Consider the following 25,074-nt stretch of genomic DNA (forward strand, 5'->3'; position numbering starts at 1 on the left):
GGCGGCCAACGGCATCCCAGTTTGTATCAGGAATAGTGTGCTGAGTAGGACTACGGAAGTTATGGTCCCCCTGTACTTGGCACTGGTGAGGCTGCGCCTTGAGTGCTGTGTCCGCTTTTGGGCCCCTCCCCGGAAGAAAGACTTTGAGGTGCTGGAGTGTGTCCAGAGAAGGGCATTGAAGCTGGTGAGGGGTCTGGAGCACAAGTCTTAATGAGGAGCGGCTGAGGGAGCTGGGGTTGTTTAGCCTGGAGAAAAGGAGGCTAAGGGGAAACCTTATCGCTCTCTACAACTACCTGAAAGGAGGTTGTAGAGAAGTGGGGATTGGGCTCTTCTCCCAAGTTACAAGCAATAGGACAAGAGGAAATGGCCTCAAGTTACGCCAGGGGAAGTCTAGACTGGATATTAGGAAAAATTTTTACGCAGAAAGAAAGAGTTATTAAGCACTGGAACAGGCTGCCCAGGGAAGTGGTTGAGGCACCATCCCTGGAGGTATTTAAAGGACAGGTAGACAGTGCTTAGAGATATAGTTTAGTGATGGTTTTTGTCAGAGTTAGGTTGATGGTTGGACTAGATGATCTGAAAGGTCCCTTCCAAACAAGGCAATTCTATGATTACTCATTACATTACTCATAAACATGCTGTGCCTTTAACACTCAAAAGGACTGTCATGAGCACTGACTTAAAGCACTTAAGGGAAAGCCTGGCCCCAGAAATACTATCCTCGCTACAGGCCTGATGGATCTCTAGTTTTAGGTTACCATCTATCACCTGATAGATATGAAGTATGAGAAAGGAAGCTGTTTAAGGGGTCATGGTAGAAGTGAAGCAGAGATAAGAATTAATGGTTGCCCCTTCCCTCCAAAAGCACGATAACGCTGAAGCATTAATGTGTCAGCAGCCTGATACCCCATTAGGAGTAGAATATTTCAGCTTCCCCTTAAAAACTGACTAGCCATTAAAGTGAATCATTCTCATGCACAGTTTCATCTCGTCCTTGCTCAACCCCTCATCAGTATCAGAGCTGCTAAAATATGGACAGCCCTGCATTTTGCATCTACTTACACATATTTAGCCACCAGAAGCTTTTTCATGCAAGCCTCTGCGACAAAGATGCTGAAGAGGGCAAGTAATGAATTTTTTAAAAAACTCTTTGATAGACAATTGGTATGCTATGCAGAAACGGCAATTCATAAATCCTAAAAAAATCAGGGGATACGTGTTCTGAATAAAGGGTAGTATCATACAGTAAGTACTTCAAAAAAGTTTAATTTTGGAGATTCACTTGGTATCTTCAATGCTATGGAAAATTTTTGTCTTTGGATCTCTTTTCCCTATCAGTAAAAAGGGGATAAAAAAATCACTACGTTAATTCATTAATTTTCACAACTCATTTACGTTTGTGAAGCATTTAAGAGGAAATAATTTGCAGCCAGTAGAGTTTAGATGATGCATGCTAAATAAGGTAATGAAGTCATGCTATCTAATGAGGATTAAAGAACCACCACCCATTGAGCATTATGCCTCTCATGCACTGAAAAAGAAGGTCCTGTGAAAGAAACTGATTACACCTTGGTCCTGTGAAAGAAACTGATTACACCTTGGTCCTGTGAAAGAAACTGATTACACCTTAATGCCTCATGACAAGCCTTCTTTGTTGGTTAAATTTCATGATTACTATGTGTATTTGCAACATGCAAGGACAATTACTTAATCAAATACTTTCGAATTATTTTTGCTCTTTATTCAAATGCCAACTCTGCAGAAGGCAGACTACAATGAAAGCATGGAGATTATTTTATTTTTTATACGTAAAACTCTTACTGCTTCTCAGTGGTAATTACTCTGCTGCTAAACTTACCTCTGCCTGGTTGGGACTCGAGTTGGGCACTCTTGGTGCATGGTGGCTTAGAGCAGACAGACAAGCAAGGATAAGGTGTATCGCCCCAATCTCCAGTGCCATCCGCCTAAGCAGTACTCCATCATCAGTAGTCAACGGTGTAGTGCTGAACAAACTACGCAACACATGGAAAGGCAGAGTTGGAAGCACGTTTGCTGAAGGGGACTGCAGGATATGACCTAGATTGAAGAAGAAAAATATCAAAACCACATTTTCTTTCAATAGTTCACTTCAGCCTGTTAATCTCTGCAATGGTTTATAAACAACACCCACAGAAATATACTAAGCACTTGAGCATTCGCATAAAGTAAGCTATCTAATGTCAGGCTTCTCTTCACAAAACCTTTTCAGCAGGAGAAGAGTATAGAAGAAAGAACGTTTCTTTATTTCCTTTACGGATTTGGTTAAAAACCAAAGTTATAAAATCTGATTCACCATTTCCAGGGAGAAAACTTAGTTTGTGGGTATACTTCTGTATTTGACTACATTCAGTTCGTATTTCTGAATGAGGAAACAAAGGTGGTTCGGACTAATTTAATTAATGTATTTATTTATTAAAACATTCCAACTACAGGCAATTAAAGAATGCACATGGTCAGTTAATAGCAGCTCAGTGGACAAGGAGCTGTAGTTTATCATGATGTAGGAATTTTTTTTCATATTCGTGTCCCCAAAGCGGGAATTAAGTCACTGACACAACCCAAGCTGTGATGCCATTCAAGTTGAATACACGGTGAAATACTAACATAATTCTAATTAGATGAGATGAATGTTTTAATTTTGTAATAGAATTATTTTAAATTTTTAACCCTTTTGCATTATTAGCAAAAATTACTAATTTTAAAAGCCACATTTCAAATAACAGAGTGAAGTGACGTATTAATGCAATGTACTCAGATTTGGGAAACTGTCTCAGTTTCTTCTGAATTTAACAATGCATTTCACATTCCTTCCCCTGTGCATATGTAAATAGAGATGTTTGACAACTGAAAACACTTCAAAATAGCCAACTTTGCTCAGAAGTTTGCTTCTTATTTTAAATATATTTATATTATTTTCTCCCTCATTTTTAGAGTTTATCAGCTATATAATAATCCAGAGGTCTAAACTGAAACACATGACAAATATGTATGTCTATATTTGTATGCGTATGTATATGTATCTATACGCACACATGCATACACACATGAGTTAATTCATATCTATCTGATACTTTTTGTAAAGACAGTTAGAAGAAGGAGGCAAAAAATCCTCTGACTAGGATCTTCACAAATAAAACTGAACACCTCTGGAAAAAAGCCCATACAATAGACTTCCATAACTGCAGGTATAACCAAATGACAAAGAGACGAAAGAAAAGAAAATCTAAACATTTGCCCATGATTTATTTTAGCAGACAACTGAATCCATGTTTATTCTATAAGACATGGATTTATAATTGCAGCTCTTCATATTACGCAAGAAAGTAAAGAGGTATATGAAAAGATGCGTTTCCAACAGAAAAGGAAAATATTAATGCTTTATTCAGAGAACTGATGTGGACTACTGCGTACAATTGATCCCACATTTGGTAAAGAATTGAATTCAGATTGTTTGGCTTAGGGAATGGAGAAACTGACTGTTTAGTCCAGCAAAAACAAAGGCTAGGAGGGAATACAATTCCTGTCAACAAATGCATCAGAGAAAGCAGAGCTATTTACGCTGAGGAACAATGCTGGCACAATGATAAATGGGCACAACTGGAATATGAATACGTTTAGCCCGAAAATTAAAACAGCCCCTACCTATCAGGAAATTATATTCTGGAACTGTATTCCAATAGCAATAGTGGATATGCACACACACAAAAAAGAAAGCAACCCAAATTTTAAAGGTTTGAGTTGGTATCTCTTTGTTGTTTTTTTAATAAAGAGATATAAAATTGTTTCCAGTAGCAAAAATCTGAGGGACTGCATATCCTTCAGTTAATTACTACTCAAATTAGGTGGGACTAAGCAGCCAGACTGAATTTTTGTTACCCAGTTTATTCTTGTCTACTGTCCTGTACCTAAATACAAGAGAAATAAAAACATAAACAGAAGGGAGGGTCAACAAGATTCTTTGTTTCTCACTTGGTCTCATGAGCTACACACTGTCCACCACTCTACAGGCTGCTGAACAGAGATTAACTTCAGTTGAGTGCTGCACAGAAAAACCAGCATTCTTTTCAAAGTCATAATGAAAGGAAATATCTTAAAAGTACTGAAACATCTTTCGCATACACTCTTTAGTTTTTCAAAACAAATATTAGAACGACATGCAGAATTCCAGGTTTGTCTGCACAGACACTGACTACAAATTGTTTCCCTGCTCATCTGTTCATTCATCGAAGAATACCCCGTTTCTCCCTCTGAACTCACACCATACCATTACGGTAAAGCTCCTGCTCAGCTAATTTGATCACTGTGATCTTTAGATCTTTCTCTCCTTTTCTAAAACAGTATTATTTAACAGTTTATTCTACGTCTGCTGTAGCTATGCTCCTACCCATATTATTCTGCATTTGGTTGTAGAATTATATGATGTTTTCTCAATTAGTTGAGCACACACAGCTACTTAGATTGTTCTGTCTGAGCGCGCTGTCATCTTTAGTGTCATTGGAAGTTTTATCAGCTGTTATTTTACATTTACTCTGACATTTGGATGAGAACACTTGAATACTGATGACCGTGACAAAACTTTGCCAGACAGAATTTAATATTTAGGGACAACAGACTATCAAAGATGCTAGCAACACAGTTCTGCACAAATCAACTCTAACTTCCTGATAAAAACATTACAGTGTAAATAAATTTAAGTAAAATGATCTAGTCGTGGTCTACAAAGAAACATAGTAATTGCAGCACATACTTCCTTCACCATCATCTGTAACTCCCAACACCAATCTCAACAGACACTGAGCATGTTTCCGTTCTTTTAGCAGCACCTCAGCATAGCCCGGGAGACGAAGAAATAAACCAAAGGCAGCCAAAGAATGCGCGGGTATGGGAGACATAGTCTGAACTGTTGACTTGATCGGTGGAGGTTCTGCAGCAATTGTTTCTGGTGCTTCATACACCAATTCCCCCGATTGTTCAATGGTAACCCATTCAAACTGATCACTGTCCTTCTGCTTTTCCTGCGTGGTCGATGTAACCACTGGAGTGCTCACCTTAAGCAAAAAAAAAAAAAACCAAAAAAAATTTGGTAGTCATTCAGTTAATCACCTAGGCAAAAATTTTATTGAAGTTAGGATCTAAAGGACATACAATCTTAATACAGGACACCATTAAAAAGTCACATGAAATACACCACCCTTTACAGATACAGGTACCAGGGTAAATGGCTAAAAAGGGCATACTTGTTGCATTTTCAATACACTCCTAGAAAGTCCCACCTATACCAGCGAGCAACTATATTTTGCCACCTAAAATCCTCAGTTAAAAACGTGTTGCTTAAAATCTAGAGGAACAGGAGACATACATTACAGAGACATAAACAATATGAAGATCAGCATATATATCAGACTGTTAAATAAGAAACGGCCCTTTTAATTTTAACATTAAATAGTGTGAACTCAAGTGGTTAATTTTTAATTATATATTGCAAAAAGGAGAACAACTACAATACCTGTAAAAACTAAGAAGAAATTTGGGTATCTTAACATGCTCCTTTCAGGCTTTTGATTGATTGACAGGCTTTATTATTATTATACTTTAACACAACAGTCTGTAGCTCTATTTTACAAACTAACGCTGCACAGAGGACTAAGCAGCCAGGTATTATGACGGCAATCAGAATCTAAGATGGATAACAGTTGTACAATCCCCCAGGAAAGAATTAAAATGAAGGTATGACACCCAGGTCCCTCTCATCAGATGAACTTATGCAATCATATTTAAAATTTTAGTATTTATCACCAGACTGATCTAAGCTGGAAAAGATTAATCTGAAAAGCCCTTCCAGAATTTATCCAGAATACCAAATTCCTAATTAAAAGTCAAAGCCATGTTTAGCTGCATTTATTCCAATCATCTACACATTAAGAGAATAATTAGGGAAATCTTAAAATACAGAATTTAGAGAATCAGAATTATCAGTGACAGAGAAATATAAAAGTAAAATTAAGGAATGAAGAGTCTGGAGAATTCATCAGCCGTCACTCTGAATCTTTGGAATCATTGTACTTAATTTGTTTTTACAGATCACGGAATTCTTATTCATCATTTGAATACAAACTTATATCTCAAGCTAAAAGACTATGAAAAGAAAGTAACTTCCCAGGACTATAGAAAAAGGAGGAAAAAAAGGGATGAAATTTCTCACGGTCGTAAGTTGCCTTTTGTCTGTTGCAGAATCTCACGAATCAGTCGTCTTCAATACAGAGTACGTTACCTCTCTCGGATTTCAAAATACAATAATTGCTTAAGCAAACACATTTCCTTACCTTTTATTTTTTGAACAGGCTTGATACTAGACTTCTAAAACATCTTTGCAGAACTATTTACAAAGGATTCATACCAATTACCCAGTTTCACTACAGGGTTCCTATGCCTGCCATAGTTTTGCAGTCAGGGTACTGAACAATACCCTTAACTCATAACTAACTTAATTTCAAAGGGAACAGACATGCACAATCTTTCCTACTAGGAGTATCAGCCAAAAAATTTTTTAAAAAAACCAACAAACCCACAACCAAATAGAATTTGAATAATTCACAGGTTATTTTTTTACTCAAGCAGCCTATAACGCGTGCAGGGAAGCAGGATGTATAGCTGAACTGGGCTGTGGAGTTAAGCACTCGCCTATTTTAAAGCAGCTTCGACAAGTAACCGAGATTGTCAAACTGAACCATGGAGAAATAAGAGGAAAATACTGCCCTTAAACAAATAAACAAAACACTCTTAGCATGTTTTTGTACACTGATTTTTTTCACTCACTTGCTGAATTACGTCGGGATAAAGCATAGGGAGTCTCTCTGCAATGAGGGCCAATCCACCCATTCCTGCAAAAACTTGCAGTGGAGACTGAATGGGACAGGTTTCAAGAAGCGATTCATCTAGGACTGCGTCCATGCACTCATCCCCAGGACTGATGGCTTCATCTTCAGGGCAAGGTCCCAGTAAATCTGCATGTTCTACATAAACACGGAGGTAAAAGAAATTAATACATCATGATCAATACTGTGTTTGTTTCTTCGTCCTCGCTTAAAGGTGTACTTCAAAAGTAGCAGTTCCTTCTTAGGCAAAACCTGAGTCGAGAACCTGAAATGAATGAGTAGACAAATATCAAAAGAAAATAAAAGTATTCGTGGTACCTTTTGTCAATGATGTCAGATCCATGTCATAATTTGGGATTATTTATACAGGGTTACATGTTAATTATTATAATTTTATGTTTTATTAGAATATGACCTATGCCTTCAAAATTTTGTTAACTTTGGAAGTATATTTTTAAACATTGTCTTTCATCTAGGAGATAAGAGTAGGTTTGCTACTCTCTGATAGAGAGTTCACAGTTGAAAAGAAAGATGACCTCCTCCCAGTTTTACTAAGCACTGTAGTATCTTGCGCAATGGACAAAAACCTGATCATTTTATACAATGATGCACACAAGCTGTATACACAGACCCCTAGCACAATTCACTGTGCTGAAAATTAACCCTCTTCTTGTTACCACAGGCAAACTTCACAGTGTATATTCAATTTATTTCATCTAAAGAATTTGCACTGCAGATTATGTTGTTAAATACTATAACACAGTGGGCCTCAAAACCTTCACAGTATACGCACATCAAAAGGCAGCATGTATCAAGTGGTTTCAGTATCTCTTCACTGTGAGCACCCTGACACCCAGCTGAAAATCCACGATTATATTTGAAATCTTTACACGGACACACACTATCATTTAGTATATACTTGTAAAAACACGGAAGCACATTAAAGCATAATTCATGCACCTACCAAAATGAACTTTTATTTAAAAAAAAAAGTTTTAGCCACAGATACCATATCTTTTAAAACCTTTTCTTCCCTAATTTGGAAGGGAATAGGAAACAGCAGGTCTTCCCCCATCCTAATTCTGAACTTCTAAATGTGCAAGAAGCACCAGGTTACAAGGACATCATGGATATGTTGTGTGAGGAGCACATCGCTATGGAGCAATGTGGTCAAAGTATCAGATTTAATAAGGTCAAATCAGGGATACGTAGAAGTATGTACATCAATTCTCCTTAATTCAACCTCAAGTACTGCGAGAAACAGAAAAGGTCAATATGCTTCCCAAGCAGGATAATCCTTGTCAGAAAGAGCCCAAACATAACACTTTGAGTACACACAGCTTTAATGTCTACTGTTTGTAAGGATACAGACAGAAGCCACCTCTGTGGAAATTTTCCCTGTCACCACAGATAGTGGACAAGGATGTCTGCAAACATGCTGGTCTCATCAAAGGACCACCTTCCGTCAGTCTTGTGGAGGACTAGGCTAGGCTGAACATGATTTACAGTTCGATTGCTTGCAACGACATGAATTGATCAGACCATGCGAAAGGTTAGACTTCCTTAATAAGGAAAATTTCAAAATAAAGATTTTGAAGGAAGACTAGCCCTTCTGTTTTACACTGTTTTACAGTGTGAAAAGCTGTAAGCTTTCCCGAAGAAAGAAAACAAGAAACTAGACACACACAGATATTCAGAACGCACAGAAAAATCTCTAAGGTCAAATGCTTCTCTGCAAAAGACGTTATCAGTGAGTAAGAGTATAGGCAGACCTTTTATTATGTAGCAAATATAATGCTACTCCTTTCACATCTTAAGTATTGTTGCAAGGAGTTACACAAGTATGGTTCCACAGCGCTCGCTTTTGTTAATCTCCTTATAACCCAGTTTAAACCATTTCACCTCCATGAATGTTCTGCAAGGTTTCAGTGAAGTAGTGCACTTCAGCTATGGAGAACTGCTGATCTCAAAGGCATTGAAGCACACAGGAAAAAATATAAATAAATGACACTTTTCCTCAAATACAGTAGTAGTAAATGCAGCTCTGGAGACACCATGTGAAGCTATAAAATCTATCCACCACATATTAAAAAAAGTCTACCTTAAGTCGCAAGTAAGGAAATACTGACATGTAAGAATGATTTCTATAGATATTAAAAACTAGTCATGAAAAAGCAGTAGCACTAACCTTTGTAACTGATGAGTGGTGGCTGTGAGACACCTGCATGTAACTAATATTGTGCTGTACAGCAGCACAGATCAATGGATTTCTAATGACAAATTCAAATTTTCAAAAGCATTAGTCTCAAGTTAAGTTAAAAAACAGCCTTGTAACTTTTAATAAAAGTTCAGAGGACCTTCATGTTTTCATATGCAACTCTACTACTAAACTGAACCTCCTCTAATAATTTTTGAGTTTCATTCAAACAGAAAAATATTTATTATATGTTTAGATTTTAACTAAAACAGCAAAACAAAACAAAAATATTATTTGAAAGAGAAAGGCCTCACAATAGCATGCGAGATCTGTATATCCAGCCACTATATGGAGACATAAAATACTTAGCTCAGACCGGATAGCAAGAAAACAGACTTTTTTCTTTTTCAACTCTTTCTGTTTCTTATCTTTTCTAGAAGGAGGTGGATCTATCGAGTGAACAGTTTTTACAAGAAGCCCCTGTCTTAAAACAGCCGAATGATTAACTTTGTAATTCCATGCTGTGTCAGTGGGCTGGTGATCAGCAGATTGCCTTAGCTTAATTTCAAGGTCCCATCCCTTTAAGTCCTTCCCTAAAGGAATGATATAAAAATATGTCAAAACAGATTCCTGGGATACAGCTCCTCCCTCCCCTTTCCCCAGCACTATGAGTAAGTAGACGGCAAGCGACTAGAAAAAAACCTTAGCAAGAAACAGACCATATTAGAAAATGTCAAAAATAATGTTTTAAAAAGCTAGAGTTACAAGTCCTGCTTAGATGGTCTTGAGAATAATTCTCATTTTCAATGAAGCATTTAAGTACCCAAGTTCCCACAATAAAAAATTTCACAGGCTTCTATAACTCATATGGTTTCAAACAGCTTCTGCATTACTGAATCTGCCCTGGTTATCAGCACAAACGCTTACTACAGAGAAGTGGTATACATGTCAAGAAATAAAATACACAGTATCTATACAATCATATACAACACTATAATGAAAACAGAAAAGTGAAACCAGAACAACCATATTGGTGCATCTTACAGATGCAATCTAAAGCCAGGCAATGAATTTGTTCTTCATCACTAAGTTTAGCACTTGGCTCAGGAACATCACCCAAGAGAATACAGAAAACCGCTGTTTCTTCCCAAGAAAATCAAAAACAGTTTTGTCCAAAATAAATTCATTTTAAAAAGGAAGATACCAAAAAAGTAAGAACACTCACCTTTTTCTGTATGAAGACGTTTAAATGAGTCTGTTTTCGATAAGCTTGGATCTGAGATGACTTTGGAACCAAGCTTAACTGTCAAATCTATTGATCGGTATCCTTGAGGGAGTTTACGGTCATACAGCAGAGTCAGAAGCTGGGCAAGTGTCATTTCAGCTGGTAACGGTTGGCCTAAACAACAATGGCATTGAGTCACAGAGGAAAATTATGATTAGGTTATTTTAACATACATGTCCAGGTGCTGTTCATTACTTGTACCACAGATGCCAAGTAGACTAAATATTATCTGGCTCCAAACCAAGGCCTTAATTTTAACATTTGTTCTCTTGGGAAAAGGGGCCCCATCAGTTTGGAACCAACTATCAAAGAACTATGCCAACATTCCCTACGGCAGCTTTGTGCTACGAGCCCAAGCACTTGGCATATTCGACAGATGGCTAAGGCTGTAATTTGATGTTCATTTTAAGCCTGTCCCCTACTTTCAAACACCACCCCTGCATCACACTTGAATTGTGGTGGCATAAAGGTGTGTGACCATGAAGTGGAAAAAAATGGAAACCAAAGAAACCTGCAATTCTTTTTCAGTCATATTAGTCCCAAGCACCCTCACGACTCTGGTGTTGGGACACAACTCAGCGAGAAGAAATGAATGGCATTGCCAGGAATACTTTTCTCAGCATCAGCAAAGACTTGAAATGCACATGCAATACAGCCCAAACCGATCACTGGAATCAAGATTTTGGCCACTCTGTTGTTTACAAAGAATATGTTCTTCCCTGAAATTACAAGTTACTCTCAAGGCAAAACAATTTTTTCCCTGATAACAAGTAGACTTACATATAAAGTAAATTGCTTTATAGTTGGATCATATAATACACTTAGCATGCCCGTTTCACCGTGACTGTGCTTAATCAAGTAACACAAGTTCCAGAAAGGTCGTTAGTTTCTGTTTCTTCAATAGAAAATGGTGTCTTAAGAAATGAAAATTAAAAATATCTCCCATCGTGCAAGTGAAGAAGTTTCTACCCTTTTCTTTCCATCACCAATTCCGCTTTCCATGGCTTCTTTTTTTGTAACAACTGGTTGTTGCGCAAGATGTGTGATCAACCAGTACAGAATGCTCTACCTTACCATTAGTGGACAGTCAACCTTTACCAGCTAGGTACTAAAACAGGCACCGAGTTTTGATCTCCCTTCCAAAATAGCAGCATTAACTGTATCAATTTTAGCTATTTAAATTCAAGTATATGATACCTCTAACAATTGTTGGAGGATAGTCTCAAAACCAACAATTTTGTAGCGAGTTCCAAAATTAGATTTTTATTGGGTGAAAATGGTCAGAAGTTTATGGAATTAAGTTCCTTATTTTTATACTATAAAACAGGTAAGAAGCTCTTCCACATAATATAAAGTGTTTCACCCATGTTCCTGTTCTTTATCACTGATCTAAGGTTAAGAATTCCAGTCACACCAATCTCTCTCTATAGGAGAGAGACCTCTATGCCCCAGCTGCAACATTGCCACCAGCTTTTTCCCAATAAAGTGCAAGTACATGTCTGCTATACGTAAAACGTGACTAACTTAAGACATGCTGAATATTCCTGAACTGGCAGGTCAGCCTTCCAGAGAGCAATGCAAGCTGGCTGCCCACTCATAACATCAAATAACAGGGCTCAAATACCAGTTTATTTGGCCTTGCAGGTCAAAGAAAATGTGAGTCAACTTACAAACCCATCCCCCTTTTATTTCTGAGTGAAAGCGGAAATGTTTTTGAGATTTTGTTTAGGAACAAGGAACTAAACTTCAAGGAAATCAGCATAATTCTTATTTTTGTCAAGCCACCATGATGTTATAATGTTCCACTTCCCATTGAAAGCTGTTACCAAACCCAGAAGGGCTCTACATTCAAGATACTCAATAGAAATACAGAAGACGTCCATTAGCATTATATCTACTTTCTGATGACATACCAGCCACTGAAAAAGACCATGATTTTTAAGTTTAAAAAAAGTTATTAAAGTTACCTGGTAGAAGTTTATGGTATAGATGAAAGACTGGAACACTAATGGTCTTGCTGGAAGCTTCTCCTCCTGAGGAAGAGGTACCTACTTTATCTGCCATCACTCTCCCTCGCCTTGATGGTGGACGTGGAGGTGTGGATGAAACAGCTCTTTTTGACTGAGATTTCAAACCTAGTACAGAAGTAAAAAAAACAGTCATTCCCGTATTTAGTTACTTCAGCTAGCCAAGATGGAATGTACTTGCTACCTTCAAATATAGCAAAAAAAGTCAAACTTTTCAGCACTGGCAAATTAGATATCAGAATAGCATTCATGTATAAAATACATTTGGATATAATCCTGGCATTTTTACAGTTACAAGGCTCTACACCCTCCTGAGCCCCAAACATAAACCAAACCGTAACCGTACTAGATCTCATCATCCATTAAAAAAAGCAAAAAATATTCTGGTTCTGCTCTTAAATTTAGTTAAAGAGCCTGCCAAGCAATGGGCCATACAGTAAAACTTTTTTAGGTTGTTTTTGCAATGAAAGCAAGAAAGGCAAAAATTTCTAAAGTGACAGAGATTTCAGCAGGCAAAAATAGGTAACACCCATTTGTCTGGCCTACGAAGGTGACTTCAGCTGCAGTACTGACAATAGCACATGTGATGAAAGGTGTCTTTAAACATGCTTAAGGTGGCCTAGGTAAAAACCTTTAAAGCACTACATGAAAATTAAAAGACAGAATAGGAACATAAAAGCTTACTGATCTTATACAGCAAGAGTGTCATATTTTGGGACAGATTAAGCTGACTTAAGGTACAGTGAAATTATACTACTATCACTTACCCTTCTATGCAGGTGACAGAGCAAGGAAAAAAGCCAGCAGGTCCATACACAAAGACTCATACAACTACCGCCTCATAATCAGCCATGAGCAGCTGGAAAACTAGCAACATCCATACCTGAAATGCTACAATACACTCTGGTTTCAGCTGATCAGGAGGAGCCGTTATAATACGCAACACATTCTCCAATAATCTCAGTATACTAAACTAGCTTGTCTCAGGAATACCAGGCTCCAAATACCATCTCTACTCTTTATTAATTTTACCAATAAGGAACAAGTTAAACGCTGGCTGCATGAGGCTCTGAGGACACTAAAAAAACTCAGAATATGTAAGACAACAAAGACAAAAGAAGACAAGATTTCACAAACGGGTCCATAAAACCAAATAAAAATGAATTAAGTTTACATTTAAACTGATCTACCGAACTGGAGAAAATACAAGGAAAGTTAAGAAAAAACTTAATTCTGCTTCTTTCTAAATAGGGAATGGGCTACATCAGGCACTATGATCAGAGATGCAACTGGGATGAGACATGGCTGACCGTGCTATACCCTGTCTTCAAGGCTGGTATATTACTTTTTTTCTTCACAGATTCTTTATTCATGTCTTAACCCTTCACTTGGGCCTATTAATATTTTAGATCTGACCCATTTGAACCAGCAGCTACTGCAAATATCTTTCCAGATAAAGATGCGGTAATTAAAAATCAGCTGTGTTGCTTTAAATATATACCAAGATCCATGAAACTGCTGTGCTATTCAACACTTGAGTTTAGAGTTCTATCTACATCTAAAAACCTGAAATAAAAAGCTTAAGAAGTATTGGTGCCAGAAGTCAAAGGAAATCAGCATCTCTTCTTATGCTTCATGAAGTGTAAAAGAAATTGAGGTAGCTCAATGAAGGCAGAAAGCTAGATAGGAAAAGGGTAGTTTGAAGTTCACTAATCTCTCTCTCACAAACACACCAGAACTTCAAACCTAACTAATGACCTCCACAGCCATCATCTGAACAGTAGTCTTCTCGTACCACTGCAAAATAACTATGGTCAATCTACAACCTCCACATCAGCTTGGGAGGAAAAGGGTTTATATGAATGATTTCAGAAGGATCTTCACATTAGTTTTCAGAAGGCAAATGCTTTGGAAGAAAATCCTGTATGTGTAGTTTCCAAGTGGAATAATATGGTTTTATGCTTACATCTCCATCTGACAGTTTTTAGCAGAGTACAACCAGTTGTTATGCAAAGTATATGAACCCTTGTATTTCCAAAGCATATTGTGGGAGTAGGTGATCACACTCTGATGCACCAACCACTGCAAAAAGGTAGAGGTAGTAACACCCATACCACAGTAATACTACACAAATACTAATATATCGTCACGTAATCCATGCTCCAGGTGTGTTTCTATAAAATCCTGTAAAACGCACTAGCAACAGCAATGTCTGAAAGATCCTTTTCAGAAAGTGGAATTAAAAAAACATACCAGAAGCAACAACAACACTATAATTGTCCTGAAATCCATTTTCTGCTTTAACTTTTTCTTTCTCTTCATAGTTCTTTTTTTCTTTATCTTCCTTCTGTTCATTAATTAGCTTAGCTGTGATACTGGGTGTATCTATACAGGGAGAAAAAAGAGGAGAGAAAGGGCTTTCAAGATATCAAGTTGACTTTACTACAGTTTCTAGGCTATTAACAAAGCTATTCTCAACTATTTTAGTGGCTTAGAGTTCCATCCCAGGCAGTAATAGTCTTGTAAATATCCATAAATTAGGGCATCATGATAATTCTGGTCCTCTCTTCCCCCAAAAATCTGTCCTCTGACAATTTAAAACTGTAACAACTTAAACCCATTACCTGATGAGTCAAACGTATTCATGTTAAAGCACCACTGCAACCAACCAAAAATGAGATTAAGCAAAATAAACAAGAAGAAAAACAAAAAAAACACCAATCAAAAAAAAATCCTAACAAAACAACAAGAAAAAACCAAACCCCAAATCCAGAACTTTTTCAAGGACACCTGCAGACTTATTTAAATAAATTGTTGTATTTAGGTCTGTGTGTCTAGTGTTATACTGACTCAATTTCAGAACTGGCAAGTATGATTGTTCCTTTGAAACTGGAATATGTCTAAAATACATTACACATCCAAACCTTGTGCTGTTTGCTTAAATGAATATTAGATTACTGCAGTTCAACCGGTTTGATTCAACCGCTAGCGTAGATCACAAATATCAGCAAGCAACTATCAAATCATTGATTACTGGTGACAATGGATCATTTCACACCTTGTAAGGTACAACACCAGCACCAAAAATGGCTAAATAATTCTCTAATTGCTTCTGAGTAGTAACTTGTTTCCACATAGCCACAGCAGCCTTAAGATATAATCAAAGACTCAAGACCTGGAAGTACCCTCCCGTTACTTTTAACTGTATATCACCAGTGGATGAAGTGCTGAAAGAGATATGGTTTAACCTGCTTGGAAATATATTATTATTTGTGCCTGAAGACATTGGTTATGTCTGTGTTAAAGTAGTGCAGACGAAAAGATGATAGAGTGTGAAATTGCTGCTACTCAGGACCCAACGTTCACACACACGCTATATATATTTATTTTAGACTGTGTGCTTGCTTTTTTAAAAATTCTCATTATTATTTTAAACTTCAGAGTTGCCCTAGTTTGGTCCCATGGACTGAATGCCCATATATATGGCTGAAGAATTTAGAAGCCATTAATAAAATTAGTAAGGAAGCTTAAGTAATGGTATTATTAGTACTCAGGTAATACCCAGATTTGTTGTTCAATTTTCCTGACCAGCCAAGACCAGTAACTTAAGATAAGATGGATGAAATACAGAACAACTGGTACTCATCCTAGACAATCCTATCTGCAGTGATACAGCACATTTTCTTCCTGTGGTGAAGGGATGTGAGCAGCAGATTTAGCAATGATTTTAGACACCCCCCGCCCCACTTTTTTTTAAAGGCTGGGAGAAAAACTATGAAATGAACATGCTTATTGTGATTTATTTTTGCGGTAAGTATGACACAATCAACTTGAGACATTAGCACCATAGTTAAGAAAAAAGAAGTTAAGCCAAGGGACAGCTTCTGACACAGGATCTTCATGACTTCCTATTGTTGCAGTGGTGACAGTCTTTTCTTCCTTTCCACCCCCTTCTCTCTCCCTGTCACCCCACACGGTTTACTCCTCAGTCAAATCTTCCTTACTGTGTCCTAACCGTGGAATTCATGGAATGGTATACAAGCATGACAAAGCTTTTAATACAATCAGAGAAATCACATTAGATGAAGGATGAAAACAGAAAAGAACCCAAACTTTTCCAGAATTAATTCTTCCAATTTAAAATAAGAGTTAAGCTGAGGAATACCAATTCCGTAGCAAACCACAAAGTTACGGTGCCCTACAAAGTCAGCAGCTGATCAATTTCAATTACAGGCATTACAGCACACCACATCATCACATTCCCCTGCCCAGTCCCTGTGAGCACTGGCTATCAAGCTGACTACAATACACCACTAAGGCAGCTATTCAGTACAGTTTATGTCACTGCTCAACAACTGATCCCTGCCTCCTACGGGGTGACCACCCCACCCGTTACAGAAATTCTGACCATAAATTGTACGAGGATCTAAAAGACCTTGGTCACACTCCACACATGACCGTGCCTGGACAGTCAATGAATACTGAACTCTACCAGAAATAGTAGATTATTCCCTGATAAATAAGCGTCAAATATTTTTCTAGGCTTTACTATTTTTTTAATTAAAATCCCAAAGCTCATGTTCTGTCTAGTGTTCTGCAAAATATCTTTTTAGTACTTTATCACCTTGTTAGATCACATACTTACTGCCCTAATGAATTTATTAACAATTTTGATGTAAAGATCTTCAGTAGATATAACAAGACAATAGTTCCTCTGAACTCCACGAAGATACGCTTCAGAAATTAAAGTTGATCTGCACTGAGTTCCAAAAAATTACACATACAAATATATCTACATCAAGAACATACAAACCTAGTCAGGTATGTGTGCAGCTAGGGCACACACTTCAGTGCACATCTGCAAAATGGCAAAATCATAACTGCCGTGATGATCCTTAACTTTGCTATTACTAAGAACCACATATTAAGAGTAAAGAGGATGTGCTGGGGTTTTTTTTTGTTTGTTTGTTTTTTAATTAGACTTGCTTAAAAATGATTTTTGATGTAACGAGACCTACCAAATTTCCCTCTATTTCTTACCTGAGGAGAATCAACCTGCATCTTGCTGGTTTTACCTAGAGAGCTCTAGCATGGATGCAACACCCTTAGTACGCATTCTACTCTAACTACATTTAAAAAAAGATCACTAACTTTAACCTTTAACATACAGCTCTATTTTCTGAAGTACTGAATAAACACTAAAGTTCAAGGTGGGATTAATTTTAAGATTAAGACATCTACCATTCAGGTGTCAAAATTTGTATTATGGTCTGCGGAGACCTGATCAACAGAGCTCCCTACAGGGCGGTTCATCTCTCCATGTATATTCAAGCAGTGTAATTGAAAGTACTGAACTTCAAAAAAAAACCTAACAAATAAATTCTTGCCTTGACATTATCCTCTCATTGTATATATTTTTTAAATCAATCTCTAAAAGTGAATTATGGTTTTCAATCTCCATTTAGTGAGCAAATTCACATGTTCAGGCAAATGTATAACCACAGAAATTAGATGGAGCCTTCATTGATGCCCTTTTCATAGCAACACAATTTCACCTCCATCTTGAGATAAACTTAAGTTCCCGGATATTTAGTTGACATAATTTGGGAATATTTAAGTGACTGGATGAAAGACAGGGCATTTTAAAGACAGATATTTGCAGCGTCTTTTGTACGGTCTTGCAAATATCTCAAGAGATTTGAGAACACATTAATATTAAAAAGCAAACAAATACCCCCAAAATAACCAACCAACCAACAAGCCCCCATCCAAACAAATAAAGAACGAAGCAAAAACCCCACCTTCCCCACCTGAGCTTTATAGAAGGAAAAAACTGCATTTGAGCAATAAAAGTGCATTTTACGTGGAATATATAAGGCATATGCAAAAACTTACAACTTAAACTTTCATATTCTGCAATTACTGATGAACACTGCAAATATATATCTTAGACTTACTTGGTTTATGCAGGTTTTTTTTGGTGTTGTTTTGGGGGCTTTTTTTGAAACTGTATCTTAAAAAACGAAACAAACAAAATATGAACTATTGCAAACTTGCCTGACACACGATCAAGAACCTCCGCTAGTGTTGTTGAGACAGGCAAATGAAGAGTACGAAATTTGTGTCCAGCTCCATACATTGGATGTTGAATTACATGACTAGTAGCATTGATTCTACCTTTGTACAGCTGAATGAGGAAAAAAAAAGAAAAAAGTTGACACTTAACATGATTTTAACATTCAGAAATAAGTTAACACACTAAGTCCTTATAAATTCAACTCAGCAAAGTAAAGTTACATCTTTTGTGTGCTAAAAAGAAAACTGACACATCCTTCAACTTTGGAGGTATACAATAAAATGCATAAAATAAGGAGTTCAATTTTTTGAAAAGTTAAAAAAAAACCAGTTCAATTTTTTAACTCAATTTTTTAACTCTAAAGAATTTGCTTCAACGTCTAGAGTATTTTTAGAATCAGAAACACTACAACATATTTGTTAAAAAAACCCCAATCGTTTCATATAGCTGTATATGTCAGAAAAACTGAGTATCTGCGACTTGCAATGATTTATGAAATTAAAACTTAATTCTGAAAATAAATTAGGAAAATTACAATATACTTAGAGTAGAGAAAGATGTCATTTCCCTATTGCTCTGACTTGAGGATGAAGTTTATTCTAGATTTAATATCTACTTTTTGCTATTATGACAGATAACTAAGTCACTAATAGTTAAAACATTTCAAATATTTTAACATAACATATTTTAGTCTGAGCTCTGTTCATGTTTTCTGTCATTCTTTGCTTGCAGTAACTTTTTACAGCCTTTTTCTGCAATGATAGTGCCACTGGTCCCCTTCCTCCTCTTATCAGGAGAACTGTTTACTAATACTCACATACGGAACCAATTTATCATTGTGCAAGATTATCAAACAAATGTAATGCTTGATGACAATCAGAATTTAGCTTATAAAACACAGGTTTGGTAAGAAGAGATTAAAATGAGGATCCAGTCTTTGATGGGTTATGTTGTTGAATATGCTAGAAGTATATTCTGCACATCCACACTATTTTTAAGGTTTCTCTCTGGATGTTAAAATCATCTTCTCCTCTGTAATAAGAGACAGATTGTTTCCTGGTGTTTTTAACAGAAGAAACTCAATTATTTGACAACTACTTTTCAAGATATTTTTTCTGCTTTCACCTGCCTAGTAACATTTTGTGAAAATCTGTTCCATGCAAAACACATTATTAGAGAATTGATGTTACCTTCACGTTACCAATGGCCATGTTAAAAAATCATCTCAGCCAGGTTAAAACAAAACATTTAAATGTTTGCACTAAAACTGTATTTGTTTCTCCATTTCCATTTTGTACTATCTAGCCAGTTTCCCTGTCATATATCTCATGTAGTACTGTACTTCTGAGATGTAGTAAGAACAGCAGAAACCAAAGCAGAAAATAATTTTTCCTTGTTTAATAACTTCTGGTTTTCCTATATTTCTTTATTCAAAGCATTCAATTAAAAGCATAGCACTGCAGTCATTAATTATAATTCTATTTTATGGTGAAGCATGTGGAAGTATAAAAGCATACATCTGCTTTATCGATTAATTCAAGTATTTGTCACTCAAGAATTTATTCATGGTGTTTTGATTAATGCTGAAGGATCTCTGCCAGTTTTGAAGCATCAAAACTTCGACTGTTCCTCAATGAAACTGATAATGAAGAACTGCTGGAAGGACGAGAACTTGTATCTATATTTGCTGCTAATGCGTAAGGATACTATTAAAGAAGTCTTACATAAGATAAATTTCAGTTGTCAGTTCTTTCAGAAGCAATATATTTTCAACAAGATGGCTTTGTCTTAAACAGTGCCTTAAATTTCCTTTTAAAATACTGAGTTACAATTCACCAACACGTTCTTTTCCAAAATTCCGCAATGTGTAGAGTAGGAAAAGCTGCCATCTGACATTTCAAAGTTGAATATACCCAGATTTTTATATTTTTTTTATTAAGGCTAAATTTATTCCATGTTCTCCATACAGTTATTAGAAATTCTTACTGGACACGGGGATTGAAGAAACAAAGTCACTTTCTCATCCTCTAGCATCAGTTGCAAAAAAAGCCTCCTAATAAATCCTGAAATGTTTCCAGAGGTTGGAAGGTTCCCACGCTGAGGAGAGGACTGGAACAATTCACAGAGAACCTGGGAATGCAAAATGACATCAGATTTAAAATATTTCTATATTTAGGTCCATAAAATATAGCTCTACACAGCCATAATAGGCAGTGCCTAAGATCTACCTTCCAGTTATCAAACCAGATCAGAAGTGACCATTGAGGAAAATACTAGCAGCAAATAAGTTTGGTTTTGTTTTTTTTTTAAAAAAAGTTCAAGACATTGGCTACAGCATCTAAGTAATTGTAAACACATAACTACTCAAAAAGATAAAAAACTGAAGATACAAGTATTTAGAAAAATAGCTTTCAAATTCCTAAAGCAAAAATTTCCCACTGCATAACGCAGTATTACTACCAGCTACTGATTTTTTTTACTGAAGTCCACCTGTCCCCAGGGCATTGTGATTCTTAAATCTTGAAAAATCTTTTTTTAATTATACTTTTATTCAACCAGGTCTGCAAGGCTAACAAATGTGAGGAAAATAGCTGAATTTGCATTAGAATACCAGATGCAAAGCCATATTCTGCAAGAGCCGACATTTCCCTGGTCACAGATTGTGCAGGCTATATACAAAACTTTTCCAGTCAATGACAGATTAAAGTTATTTTAAAGAAAGCTAAAGAAAAATAAAAATGTTTAAAAGTTGGCTGTAGTTATTAATAAAGAAATGAAAAAATTTTTTTTTCCTCTCTCACCTGTGCCATAAGTCTCTGGTTATTAGGATGGCAAGAAATGCACTGTAAGAAGAAAGCAACTGTTGCATTTTCAATTGCTGTCCGCTGCTGAGTGGTCAACCCTGTTGTTACAGTTGACGAAAGCAAGCTAGATCTTGCGCTGGTCTGTTGTGCTGTCACATTGTGTCCTCCAGAAGTAGCACCAGAATGGCACAACAGAAATAAAAGTGCTGTCCACAACGGATTGACTTCAGAGCCACCCAACCAATCCTTCATCATGTGACTGTTGCCAACTTCTGTCAAAAACCTGAGAACAGGAGCAACCAGGTCTGCCGTGATGGGCATTTTATTAAAGTGCTGCGGAACATGATGCCTCCTGAGCCTGTCCTGGGGGATATCCATTGATTGTGCAGTGCAGTCAGAGCTAGAAGTATGGTTAAAGCAAAAACTAGCAAGACTTCTTACAAGCAGTGAAGGCAAACCTGAGTCCAATAATTGCTTGATAGCTTCAGGAGACTGAGATGAGGCAGCAAGAGTAGCCAGGTGAGACTCTGTTAGTGCAAGAGGGGCTTGTGCGTTTTTAGAGTCATCTGTTAAAGACGAACTAAGGTCCTGCTTTTTGCTGTCATCAGTCATGGACAGTCTGTGTTGACACTGCATTGGAGGAGGAGTAATACCCATCCATCCCATGAGCAAGGAAAAGTAATTTGGGTGGATGTGGCACATTGAGCAAAGCAAACTGTCAACAGCTTTCTTCAAAACCATGTTGCAGGGAAGAGACATGGACCAGTTAAACAGTGACCTGCAGAAGACAGAAAATCACGTCAACACAGTTTGCCACTCATAGTCCCTTTTCTTCATTGGTTCATAAAACATCTTTCTACCTTTACGATTAACTACTGTAGAAGCTGCTGTAAAACACACTGAGCTAAGCTTGAAAGCCTTACTTCCATCACACTCTTTGCAGGACATTCATTACCCAAAAGGCATTCCTCAACCCTATGTCTAAATTTCTTTCATCATACTGTATTTAAAATAGAAATAAGCTGACTTTTTTTGGCATGCTGCACGTGAAAGACGGGATTTCAGTCTTTTGACAGTTGTCACATAATTTCCACATTTTTAGCCAACTGCACCCTCTTCGTGCTTCCACTCCCTAAGCTGCAGCTACTAGGATCACATACACACACTCATTTACATAAAGCTCTCTTAATCCCTTGTAAGAACTAGAAGTATTTTAACATGTTCCCATTTTTTTTAATTTGTTTTATTAAGGTTCTACCTAAAGATGTTCCAAAAAAAAAATGAAAGCAGCAACAATCTTGTTGGTTGAATGATGTTACCCTCGCTATCCTTACTCAACTAGAACTTACGACACAAGTTAACAACAGAATTATTCCTCAGAGATACTAAAAGCCCATCTAGTTTTGAACCCACTTCCATGCAAATACCATGTGCTTGAATGCTAATCCAAGGCACATGAACGCAAAAGCTAATTTAGCTTAAATTATTCAGCTTAAATTTCAGAAGTGGTATTTGTAAAATAGCGAAATCATCATTTCTTCACATAGACTTGCTCAGAGTAGGTGAAGTATTCAAAAAACCCAACCAACCAGTTTTCTGAACTGCATCCACAGTACTGTAACACCATATATAAGTTACATTATCTTAACCTTTACATACACAGGTGTATGCACACTTCGTGCCACTTCAGTGTTAGTTTTTAAAATAAGTTTGGATGTATCATCATATATCACATTCCCGTCTGAATATAAGAATTGTTTTCCCTTCTTCCGGATGGAAGTGTTATTCTATGTTTAGTCTAAGGGACACTAAGAGTCTAGAACAGAACATGGGTCTAACCCAAAGTTAGCTTTATCATTACGCTCTAGTGAATGGCTGATAAAACACCCTCTCCAAGATAAAACATTAAAAAGTCACCTCAGTGAAGAAATGACCCATAACTTTGAGAAGAGAGTCAAAATTTCCCAAAGCCCACATACAACAAAAGTACACTTAAACTCTTCTCCAACTATATATTCACACAATCCTTCAGCCAAAATTTTCTGGGTAAGTTCATGCTCTGTGAAAAATAAGATTCTTTTCCAGCTAGATATTAAAAAAATAACTGAGGAATAAATTAGTATCCATTGCCCAAAGCAGAACTATTGTAATGGAAAATGGGGATGATAGGAAAATATATCCAAGACAAAAGTGAAATAACACATGAAGGAGAAACTAGGAGTTATAGCTAGAATCAATGAAAATATTTCAAAATTTAAAATATCAAAGAGGATGAAGCATACACATGAGAAGTTATTTTTATTAGAAGAATTATTTAGCCTTAAAAGTCTCACAACAATCCTCTTCTATTTATTAAAAATGCATTTTATAATTTGCTCCAGATGCTGGCTGATATGAATTATAGTTTTATGTGGCATGACGCAGAGGAACAGGGCTATATTGCAACATGCATATTCAAACTAGGTACAATAGTTTTATTAGTATTCCTTCATTTCGTACTGGGATGAAAACAACATACTCTCCTCCAAAAGACAGGAATTTTGTTGTGAAACCCACTTTTACGTTAGTACAAATCAAAATAGGCTATCCATTTTAAGAAGTCTATTTCTGTTAGAGTTCTTCCTTTTCAAATGTTAAAATTGTTAAAATCCATCCTGAAAATATATTTCTGTTAAAATGTATTCCTGGAAGGACTAATTGACCTGCAATTTAAAATCCTTAAATTGATTCCCAAAATGAACAAGCTTATTTTGAATTAACAATTATTTCTATGACAGTATCACTGAAGTGTCTTTGGAAAAGTTCTAGCTTGTAGTCATGTATCTAAAGACCATCGGACTGCACATACAGTTATTGGTAGGAGCACAGGGAGCTCTTCTGTAACTTGTACACCTGAGTGTTTAAATGTTTGACTGTGGCTAATAGAAGACAGTGAGGTAGCAGGAAAACATGAATGTTTCCTAAGCGCAACAAAAAAATTATGTGCTATCAAAGCTCCTTTTATTAACTGGAATTTTATTTAATGGTAGAAAGGAAAGATGCTTTACTAGATACAGGAATTTAACAGCTGTATTTCTGTAATATTCATGAAACAAAGCCATGTGGCGTCTCTTTTCTGTTTTGTTGAAACAGAAGAGATGATTAAGCAACATAAATTAGGAACGTTACCTCACATATTTTCAGTCTGTAAACACCAAAAGTATATATTTGGTGTTTAGGGTGAACTTTCCTTTAGAATCAAACAACATCCAGCAAATCCATAGTTCAAGATTCACTCAAGATTTTATGCTTTGTTTCTTTCAAATCAGACTACGGCTGGAACAAAAGTGGCAACTAAAAAAATACTCCACACACACCCTAGCTCTTAGCTATCAGTTACAGATACTGGATTCCATGAATAATAAACCAATGCTTTTATAACAGGATACTAATGAAGATCATGATTTATAGCTACTGTGAAAGTTACTGCCAACACTCAATTTCAAAAACAGCAGCCCTGGGTTATCCATCAAAAAACCAAAACAAAACCAAAAACATGCAACAGTTTACCTTTTATATATGTGCAAGTATATACATGGATTTGCTGTTTTATTTTGGATTTTTGGTTTTGGACACAATTATACCTGGAATATGTGAAGTGCAGTTTTCGGTTTAGAGCTACAAAACTACCTGTTTAAGTATCTTTATGCATTCACTCTGTCAATTAGCTTCAGGGATGACAATTTCCACTACTGTTTCACGAGTGCACTTCAAGTCATACCATTTCAGTGA

At 36.6% G+C, this 25,074-nt stretch overlaps 1 protein-coding gene across 5 annotated transcripts in view; it reads right to left on the reverse strand.

Annotated features, from left to right (window-relative positions):
- The window catches only part of BIRC6 (baculoviral IAP repeat containing 6), a 188,023-nt gene that overhangs the window by 58,789 nt on the left and 104,160 nt on the right, over nt 1–25,074 (reverse strand). For all 5 annotated transcript variants that reach the window (XM_063328808.1, XM_063328811.1, XM_063328812.1 and 2 more), the window contains 9 exons: nt 21,301–22,081; nt 20,486–20,629; nt 18,481–18,610; nt 14,677–14,808; nt 12,364–12,531; nt 10,337–10,510; nt 6,856–7,052; nt 4,787–5,087; nt 1,859–2,076 (listed from right to left, as the gene is read on the reverse strand). In XM_063328808.1, coding sequence (XP_063184878.1) covers nt 1,859–2,076; nt 4,787–5,087; nt 6,856–7,052; nt 10,337–10,510; nt 12,364–12,531; nt 14,677–14,808; nt 18,481–18,610; nt 20,486–20,629; nt 21,301–22,081 — 2,245 coding nt within the window. The remainder of the gene's footprint in view (nt 1–1,858; nt 2,077–4,786; nt 5,088–6,855; nt 7,053–10,336; nt 10,511–12,363; nt 12,532–14,676; nt 14,809–18,480; nt 18,611–20,485; nt 20,630–21,300; nt 22,082–25,074) is intronic.

This window comes from Chroicocephalus ridibundus, chromosome 3 (assembly GCF_963924245.1).
Source record: "Chroicocephalus ridibundus chromosome 3, bChrRid1.1, whole genome shotgun sequence".
In the NCBI taxonomy this organism is placed as follows: Eukaryota; Metazoa; Chordata; class Aves; order Charadriiformes; family Laridae; genus Chroicocephalus; species Chroicocephalus ridibundus.